Source organism: Artemia sp. Qi Xiang Cuo, chromosome 8 (assembly GCF_049724085.1).
Source record: "Artemia sp. Qi Xiang Cuo chromosome 8, ASM4972408v1, whole genome shotgun sequence".
Classification (NCBI taxonomy): Eukaryota; Metazoa; Arthropoda; class Branchiopoda; order Anostraca; family Artemiidae; genus Artemia; species Artemia sp. Qi Xiang Cuo.
In genome coordinates, this window is record NC_142801.1 from 23,323,659 (window position 1) to 23,341,808 (window position 18,150).

At 34.8% G+C, this 18,150-nt stretch overlaps 1 protein-coding gene across 2 annotated transcripts in view; it reads right to left on the minus strand.

Moving 5' to 3' along the window:
• Hr96 (Nuclear hormone receptor HR96) overlaps positions 1–11,965 on the minus strand; it is a 50,825-nt gene extending 38,860 nt beyond the window's left edge. For both annotated transcript variants that reach the window (XM_089092894.1, XM_089092893.1), the window contains exons 1-3: positions 11,735–11,965; positions 5,910–6,204; positions 2,872–3,268 (exon numbers count right to left, since the gene is read on the minus strand). In XM_089092894.1, the coding sequence (XP_088949020.1) occupies positions 2,872–3,268; positions 5,910–6,204; positions 11,735–11,875 (833 nt within the window). In that variant the 5' untranslated portion in view covers positions 11,876–11,965. The remainder of the gene's footprint in view (positions 1–2,871; positions 3,269–5,909; positions 6,205–11,734) is intronic.
• Positions 11,966–18,150: the final 6,185 nt, after the last annotated feature.

Here is an 18,150-nt window from a genome sequence, read left to right on the forward strand (position 1 = left end):
ATCCCAATTTCTATTCCAAAGACTATGAAAGACAAATAAGAAATGGATATGTAGCACTTTATATAGCACTTTAATGCGAGGATAATAGGAATTAAAAAGCACTATGGCAACAGACAGTGCCGCAAGATCCTGCATAACTAGATACATTCAAAACGAGCTAATTTGGATTCAGTCTAAACAAATAAAACACGGAAAGTCAATGTGAAAGTGAAAAAAAAAAACAATAAAAAAAAACCAAAAAATTAAAAGATGAATAAAAATAAATAAAAGCCAAATTTTATTGGTTAAAATTTAAGTTTCTTAATATTTTTTGTCTTTTATTGATTTTTATTCATCTTTTAATTTTTTTTTTCACCTTCACATTGACTTTCCGCGTTTTATTTGTTGGTTTCTTCTTCGGAACTCGCATTGATTATATTTTTTCGTTTCGAGCTGAAGAAGAGAGGTATTTGTCCCCTCGAAATATTCGCTTTGTTGTGTTTTTTCAACATTTTCATTTGGCCTTTAAATACCCCATTTTTGCTCGTTTCTCATCCTTTATGTTATGTCAAGCCAAAGTGATTTAATAAATTATCTGATTCCTCTACCCTTTTTAATCATTTAATTTCGTTGCCTACAACTCTGAGGTCTGCTGGAATTGGTTATGGTCAAATCAATATGGATTAGGGATACGATTCCTTGTTTGGGCATAGCATGTGGGTCGAAGTAGAATATTTAAGTTCTATATTGAAGGTTACCACCGGTTACCACCGAGATTATCTCATAGTCCTCTCCTAATCTTTTAAAGCCATACTGCCCCTAGACCCCTTTACCTTTTGAATAGATTAACCTTTCTAATTTATTCAAGCCTTTTATTCAGCACTAAATTACCTAGTTGCCATGGCTAGCAGCAGATTATTAAGTTATTGATGTCAGAACAAACAATCCTACAGAAAATTAAAAATCTATCGAACGGGAAGAGCTATGTTTAAGATGGTGCGAAGGAGTTGCAGATTAAGTCCTTTATGGACACCACTAGTGTGGACGTGAGAGAGAATACCCAGGTATAAAACTGAAGGCAGGCTCAAAATTAGATGTGGAAGTGCAGAATTGTGCATAATGTGCAATCATGCGCGGTATTGTGAAGCTTTTTGATATCGTTATGTTAAAAAAATATATTTTTCCATTTAGAATTTATTGGCGTTTTCACCATGAATTTTTACATTTTTTTTTATTGTACTCTTCATACTCATGACAATAGAAAAGTCCTGGGATTCCGTTTTTGTAAGTGTGATGATAAATAAGTTCATATTTTGCATCGAATTACGACTCGATAAACTGGCCTATTGCAAAACTTGTTCAAATAGTACATAACAACATTGGTAATTATTAGAATAATAGAACAAAAGAATATATAGATGTTAATAATCTCACTTTATGTAATCGGTAAGTATTCGTAACACCTAGACAATTAGGCGTAACCACGCGTGATACAACAATTAGCTGAAGACAGTATTCCTCCAGGATACAATTAAAACCAGATTCAGTTGGTTTTCGACCACCATAGGAGAGTATAAGTTATCTTCTATGCCTGAAGCCTGATGGCAAGTCGGTATTTCTTGTTGTAGATATTGCCTATAGTCTGCCAGTTTAATTAAAAGGTGCTAAACTTTATATGTAATTTGATGAGTATGTCCTGTTTTGTCCCCCAGTTAGGAAATCGAGATGAAACGTTTATGATTTTCTTTTGAGGGGGGGGGGGGGGAGGAGAAAGACGTATTATTTTGTGTTTGGGGGAAGGGTTCACTAGAGTTTTCTGAAATCCTTATAAAATAGTATATCTTATAGTTCTTGTTGTCTTCTTTACGCCTGTCCTCCGACAGACTCTTTGGCTGGTAGAACGTACGTACTAGAATAATGTAAGTAACAGATAAAAATATGTAATAAATAGGAAACAAATAGAATAGATAAATAGCTCTCTACAATACTACCTGAATAAGGCTGTTTCTAGGGCGACGCTCAAAAGGATTACTAAACTCCCATCCGAATTTTCTAAACCCAATTAAAAGTCAATACAAGAACAGTTAGGCTCATGAACAATGCTAGAAATATCTCCGAAACAATTTTGTTTTCCTGTTATATAGGGCCCAGTCCCCCCCTCCCGAAAAAGGAACGAAGCATATACTTTTTGAAATTTCTCCCTTCAGTTACTTATGGCTCATATTTCGCACGACTTGTCAGAACCATAGCTGTGAATTGGAATTCCAATAGAATATCCAAGGCAGCTCCTTCAAGAGCATCGAAATCTCTACGAACCAGTTTGAATATGACAGGTCCTCCACAAAAAGGAATTGACAGAACACTTTGAGAAGCATTTGAAAGGGGTTAAGCACTCTGAGAAGCGTGGGTCCACGGGATTTCTGGACAACAAACGATCAATTTCATTTGATGCTTTTTCGGGGCTATTTCGAGATTTCATTTGTGCTACCAGAGGTGACGCGGAAAATCAATGTTAAATTCAAGAAATTTGAGGATGTTGGAGCTATCATGGCAGTGACTCAAGCGCAGTGATAAAAATCATGGGCAGTTTATTACACTACCTCAAGAAATGTACGGAGCTAAACTGGCAAGCATGCGTAGCTGCGTTTAACTAATCTCATTATGTAGAATTTGTAACCATATTTGGCATGAATACTTTGAAGTGATTTAAATTTTAAGTGCCAAGCACTTCAAACAAGTACTTTGGATTGCAACATTATGCCAAATAAAACATAAATAATAAAAATGGTTTTCACTTCTTTGGGAAGGGGGGGGGGGGACTGGATGCTTTCTAATTAACCAAGTCGAATTTACAAGAGTCCAGAATTTGAAAACACAAAGCATTACACTTACCTAAAGTGTGAAGAGGAACTAGGCGTTTGCGTCAGAAAACTTGAAGGAAGGTTATCTTCAGAGGCCTTGATGGAAATATCTGTATTAACACCTTTTTCTTCTAAGCTAGCCCTTCTCTCTTCCCTAACCGAAGAACTGATAATGTCATCTCTAAGGGCATCACTTTTTGACGAAGTTATCACCGTTGTTCTCTCTTTGCTAGTAACTAGGGAGTCAAGGAGACGATAACTCGTTGAGTGTGGCGCACAATTACCATCAGCGCTGCAATATCTGCTACTAAGATTTGTGAATTGATTATCGCATCTCGAGTGATGAGAGCTTGACGATGCTAGCATTGAGGCAAGCTCAAGGTTGCTATCACTAAGCCGTGCTGGTACTTGTGGTGACACTGGGTATTCTGAAATAAAATAAAATTAGTGACGATATTAGCTTTTTATCCATCGTCATCAAAAGGCAGGAGGGTAGAAAAGATTCTATTTTGTATGGTTTCAACTACCTTACTGATTTTTATTTCTAAAAAGTAAAAATTGATATATGTATGTATGTACGCATGTATTTCCAAAAAAAGCCACCGGGCCATAGAAAAAAAAACAACAACAACATAAACATAACAAAACCAACAAAAAACACAAATAGAAAAAAACGTACTTATATATGAATCTTCACGAAAATATTAATAAAGATACATCTTTCACGAGGTATCAGCTCTTCATCAACATACTTAGCCAGATTCCTTAATGTCATTTTAACTCGTGATCCTATAATCCCTTCCATCCACCTTCTATCTGCCACACTAACGAAAAACACTTATTTCTCAGATCCGCCAATTCTTTACAATTCCCCCCAAAATGAAAAAATAACCTCATCATATTCCCCACACATCGTACAAGAGACTGGGTTAACACTATGACCCCTAAATTTCCTCTCTCTTTCCCCAATATCAATCGACCCTCCCCTTAAATTAAAAATTCATTTTATTTCTTCCCCTTTCAACCCCAACTTAAAATAAGCTTCTTCCCCCACGTGTCTCTCACCGTCGTATATAGACTCAGAGGTCCCGAGGCCTCCTTCCGAGCCAGCCCCTGCTGTATTTCCTGCTCGTGTAACCTTTCTTTTACCTTATCAACCATTGTATACAAATTCGATCCCTTACCTTCATTTCAAAAATACGAATATCCTACTTCATCTAATTTTTTTTTAATCTTCTTAAACATATGTATATATAAAGCTGGAAGGGTCATCACCGTTGATCCTCTTTTCCGGTCACCATCTCAAGTTGAGTTTGGTGTTTCTCAAGGTTCGGTTCTTGGTTTTTTTCCTTTCTGGGTCAATCTGGACGTTATAGTTGTGAAATTAAATCCAACAGTTTGTTGTCATGTATATCACTCTGCATCCCTTCATATCCAATAATACAGATTTTTATCAACAGGCAAGGACGCTCTAGTTGCTTTCGTTGGCAACAGTAACTTTGCCTCTACCGTCAGAAAAGAGAATGAGATCTATAAAATACGCAAACAGTGATGTTCCTGTGACCCTAAGAACTAATCATTTTCTTGTTTGTGATAATTCTACTCATCATTTCACTCTATCAGTCAGTTGAGATTTCAATCCTCTGAGTACCTCTCGTGCTGCCTGGAGTACTTTACATGAGTGAGCTAAAAAGTGTCACCCATATGGTACCTTGTGGAAAATCGTAGAAAAACTGATTTCTAGATATTTTTTCAAATTTAATTTATTTTTTAATGTCCCATTGCGGTGGGTATCTCTGGGCTGGGGAGGGGAAGGGAGAATATAATGATTTATTTAGCTTTTATTGTTTAAAATTATCGTTGAAAAAATCTATCCAGCCATTTTGATTCTCCGTTTTTCAGTTTAATTGCGTTCCATATTTCTGTAAAAAAAAAAAAATAAAGAAGGAAAAAGGATGAAACTTGATATTTCACCTGCTTTTATCTGTTTCGTTTGACGTTTAATTTCAAGTTAATTTGTTTCACTTGAATTTGTATACTTTTTACAGTATACAATTACAAGAACATTTTAGAACTTTTGAAAAAAATTCTATTGTTTCCGAACTTCTTGCCAATGCCATTTCTAAGAAAGAGTAATCCTAATTGAAAAAAACAAAAAAACAATAAGAATCAAATGTGACAGTGATACCCCAACAGCCCATCGCTAATGAGAACATTGTCTTTATGTTGGCAATCCGGTTCGCTTCTGTTTCAGATCTTAGTTGCTGGTAAAATTACGGTTAAAATACATAAAAGCAACCTGGTGGAAAGATATGCTGCAATTGAATGTACAATACTGATAAATTATTTTTTTTAGATGGCTATTTGACGGAATCTTTTTTCAAGAAACTTTATATTGAATTCCGTTTTCTTATAGAAACTTTACTTCATAAGGACTTTCTAACTTATTAAAGAATTTTAGTTTCAATAAGACATGCTAGCCAGAATTCACATAGCAATGTCACCTGGTGTTTTTGCTTGATAGAATTTCAGAACTTGGCTTTAACGGTTTGTATGTTCTAATAGTAGAGAACAAGGAATGAAAAGCTGAATATTAACTTCGCATCACTGTATCTTCGAAATACTTATATTCTTTGAGTTTTTTTAGACAATAAGAAATAAGATCATACATATTTGGGGGAGGGCACATTAAATCGCACATTAAAGGTTACAAACTCAGAAAAACTGCCAGAACGAAAAGGAAAATCACTACAGCTCTTCAGCGTCTCATGGGCCTTGAGCACTTCCTTGCCAAACATGGTAATGAATCAAATTTCAAGACAGCCAGTTTATATAAAATAGCAGAAAAGTACGAGAAACTTGCCCCTGGGGGTTACACAAAAAGTGCAGCACTACAGGTAAGGGTTCAAACTATGAAAAACAACCCATCTAAAATAGATTTTTCATGTGTTTATTTAAAAATAAAGAAAAGGTGGACACCTTACACTTTGTTAAAATGAGTTATCAAATGACTGAATAAGCATGACTCAAGGGTGCAAAGTGACGCCCTTGAGTCTATGCCTCTAATACCTGTCTGTGGGCTGGATACTTGTGAAACAGGACTGAAAGCCGAAACTGAAGGCTGGCTTTGTATCGTTTCATCTTCAGAATATTCTTCTTCTTTAGGTCTTTTCCTTGGAGGTTCTCCATTACCTAATTTCTTCTTTTGATATAGCCTTTGCTTTTTTGAAAGCTTTTCCTCATCAGACATGATCCATTCTTTTTTCATACCAACAGCTAGACATTTTTCCATGCGACACTTCTGGCAGAATCGACGAGTTACTTTGGTTATTTCGCATTTGTTGCTGAACGGACACTTGAATCCCTGAAATTGAATTAGCAAAAATAAACCCCTAAATTTAAAGGAACAATGAAAAAAAAATCCATATACATATATAACAAGTAATAAATAGAAGAAGAAAGAGCACAAGGTTTATTTTTAATATTTGATAATATTTTTGTATATTTTATAAAAAAAATATTTTTTATTAAAAAATTTGGTAATTTTATACAAAAACACCTTTTTGGTATTTTTATTAAAGAATACACCTTTTTTTTGTATTTTCGGTGAAAAAATAACCTCCCTAGATTCTGAAAAAAAAACACATTTTGACCCCCCCCCCCCCACAATTTCACGAACCGACGCCATTGCATTTCGTCGTGAAGGCAGTTATTTTTGTTAGAATGTCCAACATCGTCATGCCCAAAACGAAATGGGGTATTATGCACGTTTTTTTTAAGAGATGAATGAATGATTAGCTCTAAGTCTTTCTTGGACTTATTTTTTCATGAAAAAACAAGTCCATAAAAAAAGATTTTTTTTCAAAAAACCAAAATGACTAAGATAAGATATTTATTTCTAAAAATGACTATCACAAGCCCCGAAGGGCTAAATTCGCATTTCGGAGTCATAAAAAAAATCATAAAAATAAATGGCTAAACAATGCCAAAAACAACAATATCAGAAAGGAAAAGCCATTAATTAGTAAAAAAAAAATATAGAAAAAAACAGAAAAAAAGCGTCAAATGTAAGAAAGTTAAAAATGTCTAAAAGAGAACATACAAACAAGGGGGAGGGAACAAAAGAACCAAATGGCTCAAACTTGGGCATCACCAGTACCCTCCCCCCCCCCCCAAAAAAAAATAATAATGGTTTGTTTGATCAGTAATGAAGGGGACAAAGGTTTTTTCATACCTGGAGGTTAAGCAACGGACGGGGGACAAGATAGGGACGGGTTCAGAAACAGTACGTGGCAGGTGGTGTCTGGATGGGAGTGTCTTTTGGGGAAATTGTTTTTCGTGCGGAGGGTTTATTACTGCATTTTTTGCAAAACGGAGCACAGCGTTCCTCTCCTGTGCTCAAGAGTTTCCAGCTTGGCCTTTTTTTTTAGAAGGAGTTAATTTGGTACCATAGCTTGTTTAAAAATTATTCTTAGGGCTCTTTTTTGAATAGTTTCAATTTTTTCTGATTCATCACGGAAGATACCGGGATGCCAAACTGGACAAGCATATTCAAGATGCGGGCGGACGAAGGAAGTATAGATCCTTAAAGAATGGGATGGGGGGGGGGGTTTAAATTTATTCAAGAGCTTAAGGAGAGACATGGACGCATTAGCTCTATGGACAATATCTTTCACGTGGATATCCCAGTTTAAATTAGAGGAAATTGTAACCCCAAGTAATTTAAAGGAAAACACAGAAATATCTGGGGGGATAGCGTTGAGGAAAAGGGGTGAGGTTTTAAGGAAACAAATTGGCATTATCATAGATTTAGAGGGGTTTACTCTCATGTCTAACTCCGCAGCGTCATCTGCCATATCACTGTTAATACTCATAGGGTTACTTACTAAGTTTTGGTAGCAGGTTACAAAAACCCTTAGGTCATCCATTAATTTCCATCTGTTGGGAAATTCCTAAGCAATGCTATTTATCATGACAGAAAAAAGGAGGGGACCTACGAGAGTGCGTTGGGGTACTCCATTGTGTACAGGGGGCTGGAATAATGATCCTGATATTTTACTACCTGTGATCTATTTGATAAAAAAGGAGGCAACCAATTTAACCAGTAAAGAATCAATATTGAAATCAGTTACAAGTCTCTCAACTAAAATATTGTGATTAACAACGTCAAATGCTTTTTGAAGGTCAATGGAAATTATAATTTAGCCAGCAATTAGGTTTTTCGAGAATATTCCCAATTGAGTCAATAAGAAAAACAATGGGAAGTAGAGGTGGATTTGATGTTCCCGAATTGTCTCGGGTAATTAGTATTCAAAAACATAGCGAAGCAAACCTATAGCCCTATAACTTACAAGTATGACTTAGCCTATGACTAAGACTTTTTTTTCATCACTTTTTCTAGGGTTTGAGTTCTTTTGGATGATGGACTCTCAGTGAATGAACCCTCCTGCTCTATCAAGCTTCATAGCTTTTCTTGACAAGAAAAACGTGTATGTTTTTTGCTTATTGTTTTTTAATATTTTTCCCTCCTACAATTTGGATTTATTTTTCATTGTGTCTTTTTTTATAGGTATATTGATTGATTCGGTTCTTTTTTTTCTTTTTCTTTTTTTTTATTTGGTACTTTTTTGTGGATTCCCGTATCGCCTGATTTGACCTTTAGATTTGTTAAATTTAAATGAACTTCTCTCTCTATCTCTGTCCCTCTGTCTTTCTTTATGATTAAATGTTTTAACTAGTATGTGTTTAACACTTAAATATTTTGCTTCTTTATCCACTTCCTTTACAGGCCATGGAGCCTTCGTGGGGATTAGTGATTTTTGTTATTTTTTTTTTATATAATCTATCGAAGGATATCTTTTTCTAATCTAAATCATGGGTACAGCAATAGCTGCAATTCACTAAAGAGCAAACCACAGCTAATATTAACCGAAAATTTTAAAACGCATTTTTTTAAAGGTAATTCAGGAATAATAGCTATTATACAGCTTCATCTTAATAGTAAAAGTGTATTGCGTAAGCAAATTTTCAAAATTTTTAAAAAGAGCACAATACCTCTTAAAAATGGCACAGAATCGAAAAAAGAAACTACACCACTGGAATCAAAATTGCTGAAAACTCTTCACTGGACTTTTTGACTTTTTACATTTCGGTGCCATTTTTAGAGTTGGAAGACAGGGAAACATAACAATGGTAGCATTATAATCACCATGGTATTATAACCTGGTATATGGTATTATATATTATATATGGTATTATATTATATATTATATTATATTATATTATTATATGGTATATTATATTATATTATTATATTATTATATGGTATTATATTATATATGGTATTATATGGTATGGTATTGTATAACATGGTATTATAACATGGTATTATAAACATTATAACCCTTAACCCGAAGTTTACAGTTTCCCGTTTTATATGTTTCAACTTCCAGTTCCCTTACTAAATGAAAACTAAAGAACACCTTTTGAAAAAAATTGATATACCCCCACCCACGCTCATTTTTTCCCAAAGTCACCCGATCCAAATTTTTAGATAGCCATTTTGTTCAGCATAGTAGAAAAATCTAATAACTATGTCTTTGAGGATAACTTAATCCCCAACAACCTCGGGGGAAAGGCTGCAAGTTATGAACTTTGCCCATTGTTTACACATAGTATTGGTTATTGGGAAGTATACAGATGTTTACAGGGGGGATTCTTTCCGGTGGAAGGGGTTGCATGGGAGGATCTTCCCATGGAGATAGTTTTCATGGGGAAGGGACATTTCTATGAAGGGGCGCCGGATTTCCCAACATTATTTAAAAAACAATCAAGAGTTAAACAAAAACAACAAGTTTTTTCAACTGAAAGTAAGGAGCAACATTAAAACTTAAAACGAATAGAAATTATTACGTATATGAGGTGGTTCACCCCCTAGTCAATGCCTCGCTCTTTAAGCTAAGTCTTTTTAGTACTTTCAAAAGAGCTATTTATTCTAATCAAACAGCCTTTGTGATTCAGGGGTCATTCTTAAAGAATTGGAACAAAATTCAAACTTTTGCGAATTCGAACTTTTGCGTAAAGAGCGAGGTATTGACTAGGGGCGAACCCCCTCATATACGTAATAATTTCTGTCCGTTTTAAGTTTTAATGTTGCTCCTTACTTTCAACTGAAAAAACTTGTGTTTTTTAAATTTTGACGAGCTTGAAATACAGATGTCTATTTTTATTTCTTTTTAGTTCTCAAGCACCAGGATGACACTGAAACGTCATAGAAAGCTGTCGAGGAGCTTTTAAAGCATTTGAAAGCTAATGCTTACATCTAAGTGCTTAGTACAATTTTTTTTTACAACACCCTAGTAAAGCGGCACACTACACAAAAATGAGACTTCTTGTGTCATTATTAGAGCGCATTAGGTTGGTAGCATAAACAGCATATCATTAAAATCTTCATGGTCTAAGATATTTAGCCGGAAGCTCACTCCCAGTCTTCTTAGTAATCAAAAACCGAACATGAGTTTGAAAAAAATGCCTAATAAAAAAATATTTTCACTGAAATTTGAAGCTGATTCGAGAATGTTTCTAAATGCTGTTTATGTTTGTTTTAACAGTGCACGTTAATTGCGAAAAAAAATTTCAGGAATTAAAAAAAAAAAAAAAACAGCATAAAACCCTGATGTGTTTATTTTCTTCTTTTTCTTCTCAGATGCTAGCGGGATGCTGAAAAGTCGTATGGACGTCAAAAAAGAGTATTAAAGCTAAGTTTTCCCAATTAGAGGATTTAATTTCCCCACTGAGTCAAGAGGTGCACGAATTGGTCACTGGTTTTGACGTCACACACAAGCCCACCATTTGGGGGCAGGGGAAGGGCACTGCCACTCCAATTACATGATCGGTTCTCCTAAAATGTTAACGTCCAAGAGGCAAAAATAATAAAAATAGGCTACACCATGAGAAGTTCAAAATTCTTAGCAGCATTGCGGCAGAAAAATTACAGCAATAATAGCATGAATTATATTAATACATCTAAAGGTATTTTGATATCCTTCAGTTTTTTAAAATCTATATATTTCCTACAGGACAATATTTCGTAAATAATATATTTTTTTTATATTTGCAACTTTTCAAAGATACCGATGACAACATGTCTCTTGAACTCTTTAGTGACAAAATTGTATTTTTGTTGTCAGAAGTTTAAAAGAGGTGGGGAGTAAAACGAATATTCAATGCCCCATTTAAAAAAAAACTCATGTTGATTTCTTTAGTTTCATTGCTTAAGTTTAGATAAAGATCTTTTGGAAAGTTTATTGCATATATTAAAAAAAAAAAACTAAAAACGAGCGAAAATTACATAAAACAAGCAGTTTTTCTGATGGAAATAAAGAGCGAAGTTGAAACTTAAAACGAAAAAAAATTATTGATTCGTAGTTTTATACAAAAAATATCTAAAAGCTCAAATAAAGTGACTCGTGATATTTCCCTTTTTACTGTATATTTCTGAATAGAGCGTTTTATTAAAAACACAAACACAGACGTGTTGCATCCCTAAATTTTAGTGATTTGAATTTTACATGGTTTAATTTTACCCGGGTTCATTTTGTGCAAATCTAAATTCGTGCTAGTTAAGTTTTATGGGGGAAAATCTTTGCATGGAATGAATTTTGACTGGATGGAATTATTTTTTGGACGAAACTTACTATTTGCTTGTTATACACAATTTTGACTGGGTTGAGTTTTACTGGGTTGCAGATTGCGTGCTCCGGGTACTTTTTACTATGAGTAAGTAATAAGGAAGTGCGCATGATAGAGATAATACAACTTTTAATTACATTTTTAATATATTAGGTATAGGTACATACACTTTCTTCTATACTAAAAACCAGATATTGTCTTACCTCTGTTTTAAAGGCATTCCGCCGGAAGAAAGCCTTGCACGACTCACAAGTAACAGCATTAAAGTTGTAACCTAAGGCATGATCACCACACACTCTGCATATCTTTGCTAAAGATAGGGCTTTTTCGGCTTCACAATCCATGTTCGTCCATTCAAAGTTGACAACAATGATCACTATAATTTCAGAGAAGAAAAAATATGTGAGAACCACTAAGATGAGATCGCATGCTGTTACTTATGCAATAGTGATAAAGCCAATGAGTCTTTTAATTTACATGGTGCGATTCATTTTCTGAAGATAAAATATATTGTTTATTCATAAATTAGTTTTTTGATAAGAACAATCAAACGGATTCAAATGAATGATCCTTCTGGCATCACTCCAAGTTGCTACAGTCTCAACCGAAAAAAAACCTGCCTAGTATCTCATAGTCCTATTACAATATCTGTTTTGCTGAAAATAACAACATAACATGAAAATGTATGCAGGATAATATTGAAACAACGAGAATCGGCCGGAGATAAAATGGCAAAAAAAAGAGAAAAAAAACCCACGAAATGTGACGTCACGATAACCAGCATACAAGAACGAAGGCCCGAGCTCGTAAATTGTGAGGATTAAGGTTCTAAGATACAAACCCGAAGAAGCAAAGTGGGTATAGGGAGGCAATTCGAGGTTATTTTGCAAGGAGAAATAGCCCTCACCCAGTCAAGAGGCTAAATATGCGAGGTTCGCTAGCCGAGGTCTGTTAATGACTAGGGCCCCAGGCTCAAGCGAGCGGAGGGAGGCAATAGGAAGCTTACATAGACCAATTTTTAATAAATAAAATGTCAGCAAGGCGCCATTTACATATATATAGCAAATAAAAATCTCATATGCAAAGAAAAATTAGGGTGAACACTTCAAGTTCCCTTAGACGTAAATCTAGTTTCTTTGTGTCTTAAGTTTGACTTGTTATATGGTTTTATTTCTACTCGTTTTAGGTTTTACTATTGCTGTTTACTTTTTATCAAAAAACTTTTTTTGTATAAAGATTCTGTTTTATTTCCTTGTGTCTTTACTTGTTTGATTTGATTTTGAGATATTTGTGGGAATATTTTTAAGACACTTTTTTTTTAGTTTTTTTTCTGCTTTGTAACGAAACTGTTGGATTGCAGTTAAAATTTTAGACAATATTTCACATTCAGTCACCTAGGGTTTTTGCACTGATTTTATATTGATGATTTAAATAAAAAAAACAAGTTTTTTAAACTGAAAGTAAGGAGCGACATTAAAACTTAAAACGAACAGAAATTATTCCGTATATGAAAGGGGCGGCCCCCTCCTCAGCACCTCGCTCTTTACGTTAAAGTTTTTTATTATTTAAAAAAATAAAGTGGTGAGGCAGAGTCAAACTTTAGCGTAACGAGCTAAGTGTTCAGGAGGGGACCGTCCCTTTCAAATACGGAATAAATTCTGTTCGTTTTAAGCTTTAATGTCGCTCCTTACTTTCAGTTAAAAATATTTGTTTTTTTTATTTAATTTCTGATCGTTTTTTAGTTAATGCAGCTTTTATTTTGGCTCACCGTCCTTGAATAAGTAAAAAAAAATTGCATCAAAATTTTACTCTTCTTTTGCTAAATGGCTGTCTCTAAATTTGGTTCTGACGTAATTTACAAATTAACTTACGTAACGAACTTCTATATTCGTATATTTTTCTTCTGGCAAAAGATACGTTGCAGATATAGTTGCAGATTTTTGCAGATATGAGCTTGAAACCTATGTAATAAGGTGTTCTGATACGCTGAATCTGACGGCGGGATTTTCATTAAAATTCGTTCACTTGTAGGGGATGTTTCCTCCCTCTTTAAAAAATCAGGTAAATTTTCTCAGGCTCGTAGCCTTTGATGAGCAATACTAAACTTAATAAAATTTATAAATTTAGAATCAGCATTATAAGCCCATTCTTTTGATACATTTATTGACATCAAAATTCCGTTTTTAAAAGTTTCGATTACTATTGAGCCGCATCGCTTGTTTTTTTTTAACGTATATGTTATTACGCATATGAGGGGGTTCTCCCCTTAGTCAATACCACCCTTATTTTCACCTCCCCTTACTTTCAGTTAAAAAACTTGTTTTTTTATATTTAATTTCAGTTTTTTTGTAAATAATGATGGGAAATCCAGCACCCCTTCATAGCAATGTCCCTTCCCCATGAAAACTTCCTTCATGAAAAGATCCTCCCATATACCCCCCGGGCCACCCCCACCCCCAACTACCAGTAAAAATTCCCCCTGAAAACGTCTGTATACTTCCCAATAACCAATACTATATGTTAACGTTGGGTAAAGTTGATAACTTTCAGCCCTCCCCCTGGGGGCTTTGAGGGATTAAGTCATCCTAAAAGACATAGTTATAATATTTTCTACCATGCTGAACAAAATGGCTATCTCAAAATTTTGATCGGGTGACTTTGGGAAAAAATTAGCATGGGAGGGGGCCTAGTTGCGATCCATTTTTTTGTTTAATTAAAAACGAAACTAGAACGTTTAATTTCCGTTCGGGTGAGCCCTCCGACGATATTCTAGGACCACTGGGTCAATACAATCACCCCTGGAAAAAAAAACAAATAAACAAATAAACACGCATCCGTGATCTTTCTTCTTGCAAAAAATGGAAAATTCCACATTTTTGTAGATAGGAGCTTGAAACATCTACAGCAGGGTTCTCTGATAAACTGAATATGGTGGTGTGATTTTCATTAAGGTTCTATAACTTTTAGGCGGTCTTTCCCCCTTTTTTCGAAAATCAGCTAATTTTCTCAGGCGCGTAACTTTTGATAGGTAAGATTAAACTTGGTGAAACTTATATATTTGAAATCAGAATTAAAATCTGATTCTCTTGATGTATCTATTGGTATCAAAATTCCGTTTTTTAGAGTTTCGGTTACCATTGAGCCGGGTCGCTCCTCACTTACAGTTCGTTACCACGAACTATTTTATAGAAAAAGGAAGTTTTTTCAACTGAAAGTAAGGAGCAACAGCAAACCTTAAAATGAACAGAAATTATTACGTATATGAGAAGGTTTGCCCCCTTCTCTATGCTTCACTCTTTACGCTAAAGTTCTACTTTTTGATACATAAGGACCATTTAATTATAATAATAAGTTTTTAAAAATAAAAAAAATGACTTTAGCGTAAAGAGCGAGGTACTGAGGAGGGGCCAACCCCCTCATATACGGAAGATTTTCTGCTTGTTTTAACTTTTAAAGATGCTCCCTACTTTCAGTTGAAAAAGACTTTTTTTTATTTAATTTCTGATAGTTATTTAATTGATGCCGAAAAATCCAGATCCCCCTATATGGAAAATTCTCTTTCCCCAAGAATATTCCTCCATGAAAAGATCCTCCCACGTAAGCACCCCCGACACATACCCCCCCCCACCCAAAAAAAATATATCTTTATACTTCCCAATAGCCAATACTATATGTAAGCAATGGGCAAAGTTCATAACTTGCAGCCCTTCCCCGGGGGGCTCTGGGGGGTCAAGTCATCCTCAAAGACATAATTATTAGATTTTTAGACCATGCTAAAGAAAAGTGCAAAATTTTGATCGGGCAATTTTGGCTAAAAAGGGGGGTGAAAGGGGGGCTAGCTGCCCTCCAATATCTTTAGTCAATTAAAAAGAGCACTATAACTTTTTATTTCATATTAAATGAGACCATTCCTTATCTTCTAGGATTACAGGTTCGATACGATAATCACTTAAAAAAAAACAAAAAAAAAAAACGCATCTGTGATCTTGCATCTGGCAAAAAATTCAAAATTGCACATTTTTGTATATAGGAGTTTGAAACCTCTACAATAGGGTTTTCTTATATGCTGAATCTTCATTAAGGATCACTTGATATTTTAGGGGTGTTTCTACCCTTTTTCAAAATAAGGCGAATTTTCTCAGGCTTTTAACTTTTGACAGGTAACATTAAACTTGATGAATTTCATAGATTTTGCATAAGCATCAAAATTGGATTCTTTTGATGTACCTATTATCATCAAGACTCTGTTTCTTACGGTTTCGGTTACTATTCAGTGGCATCGCTTCTTACTTACAGTTCGTTACCACAAACTGTTTGGCTAATTTTCGAGCCCATAGGAAAAAATATGGTTGATAGTGTTTTATTCAAACATGTAGCAAATGAATACCAACATAAAATTCAATATTTACACAGGCAATTTTTCAAGCTATATTGTTGGCTTGTTGAAACAATATTTTGACTGAACAAAATATCAAGAACGGATATTTTTGGACCTGAAAAGAATACGTTTTAAAGGAAGCTAGTAAGAACAAAAATTTACTGTATATCAGATAGGACCCCAGATAAAGACATTTTATTTTATTACGGGATTTTAATGCCCAGGTTGGTGGAAATAGGGATAGATGATTTTCCAAGCTAAATAAATTTGGTGCCTAGAAGTTCACGCAGTACCCAGGGCCGCCATGTATGTGGGAAGTGACCCCACCCCTGTGTTTTCAGCCAATCGCTAAAAAATTCAAGTCAGAAAAATAGTAGTGGGAGATACTCCTATTATAAATGGCTTTTTTTATTAGATAAACATACTTATGAAAGAATACACATTATTTCCCACTAAAAAGATGTCACAGGCAGAGTAACAAAAGGAAAGATAACAACAAAAAAGCATCAAATAAGAAACTCATACACATATATACAAGCAGAACGACAAATGGACACAAATATCGCAAAGCATCACACAGTTCATTTTCCGTTGAACTCATAAAACTTCTCTAGTCTTTTCTGAAGAACCATGTACGAGTCCAGTATGTTCTATTAATTCCTAATAGCTGCATTACACTTCCAAGGAGGCACAACCAAAAGAAATTTACAAAAACGGTAGTAACAAGAACCCGAAAACGGCTGTTGCCGTTTTTGTATCACTAACGGTAAAACAAGATACGTTTATTTTTCTGAGATAATACAACCCAAAAAGGAGAGAGCGCTGACGCATGTGGTGTAACCATCACCGAAAACAGCTGGGCCCAAATCCGGCGACCATATAAAATTTTCGAAGATACAATCATACGATAAGCTTTTTGGACTTTATTAGTAAACTCATCTACTAACAAAAGACGTGTCAACTTAACGTTACAATCCTCAGGTAGACCAAGATGCACTATACTTGAAGACGATTTTATTATCTTGTCACAAAAATTTACTTTTGGGGCAGAAACACTTCCTTTTCGTTGAAAGACAAACCAACTTTCACATATGAGCTTTTCAACGCCACAAAACTCTCTTTAAAACAGGAAAGAACGATTTGAACACAAAATATTATTAGCATAGTTCAATAAAGAAAGATCTTGACCAAGATACAGAAAGCTTGGTTTAACCACATGCCGAGCCTCAACTACACTATTATTGTAAAGATAAGGCAAAGAGATAGCTCCTTGCCGAATTCCTTATCGAACTGGGATAACAGTAGAAGAAGTTTTTACCCCACTAATTGGCCTATGCGAACTGCATAGGCCAGGTAGTGGGATAAAACACCTAGATTTTATCCCCAAGGCACCACCTAGGGAAAAAATCCCTAAACACACTCCTAAAGCATGGTGGTCAAATGAGTGCCAAAATAAATGGAGAACATATATAAAAAAAAAACTCTCCTGCTACGTATTTAAATAAATTACACGCTGAGTCTAATCTCAAAAAGGCTATATTAAATGGTAAATATAAATACTGGAATAACTTTGCAAATAGTCTATCCTGAGAAACACGTGAGCAACACCACCCCCATCTAAAAAAAATCCATATACCAGCCTGGAACAGGCTCAGAGTATATAACCGGCCCATTCACAGTTCATGAACTGAATAATGCAATACAACACATTAGGGCTAAAGCTACTAGTAGCTACAACAACATACACCCTACATGGATAAAGAATATCCCCCCTTCTTATACAAATAAAAAAACAAGTTTTTTTTAACTGAAAGTAAGGAGCAACACTGAAACTTGAAATAAACAGAAATTATTCCGTAGGCTATATGAAAGGGGCTGTCCCCTCCTAAACGCCCCGCTCTTTACGCTAAAGTTTTTATTGTTTTAAAAAGTCAAGTTGTGAGAAAGAGTCAAACTTTAGCGTAAAGAGCGGGGTGTTGAGGAGGGGACATCCCCTTTCATATACCGAATAATTTCTGTTCGTTTTAAGCTATAATGTCGCTCCTTATTTTCAGTAAAAAAAACTTGTTTTTTTATTTAATTTCTGAACGTTTTTCAACTAATGCAGGTTCAAATTTGGCTCACCATACATGAAAAATTAAAACAAAATTGCATATTAATCTTGGCAGATTTATTTCGGATATGAAAGGCTGCCCCCTCCTCAATACCTTGCTCTTTACGCTAAAGCTGTTAGCACTTTTA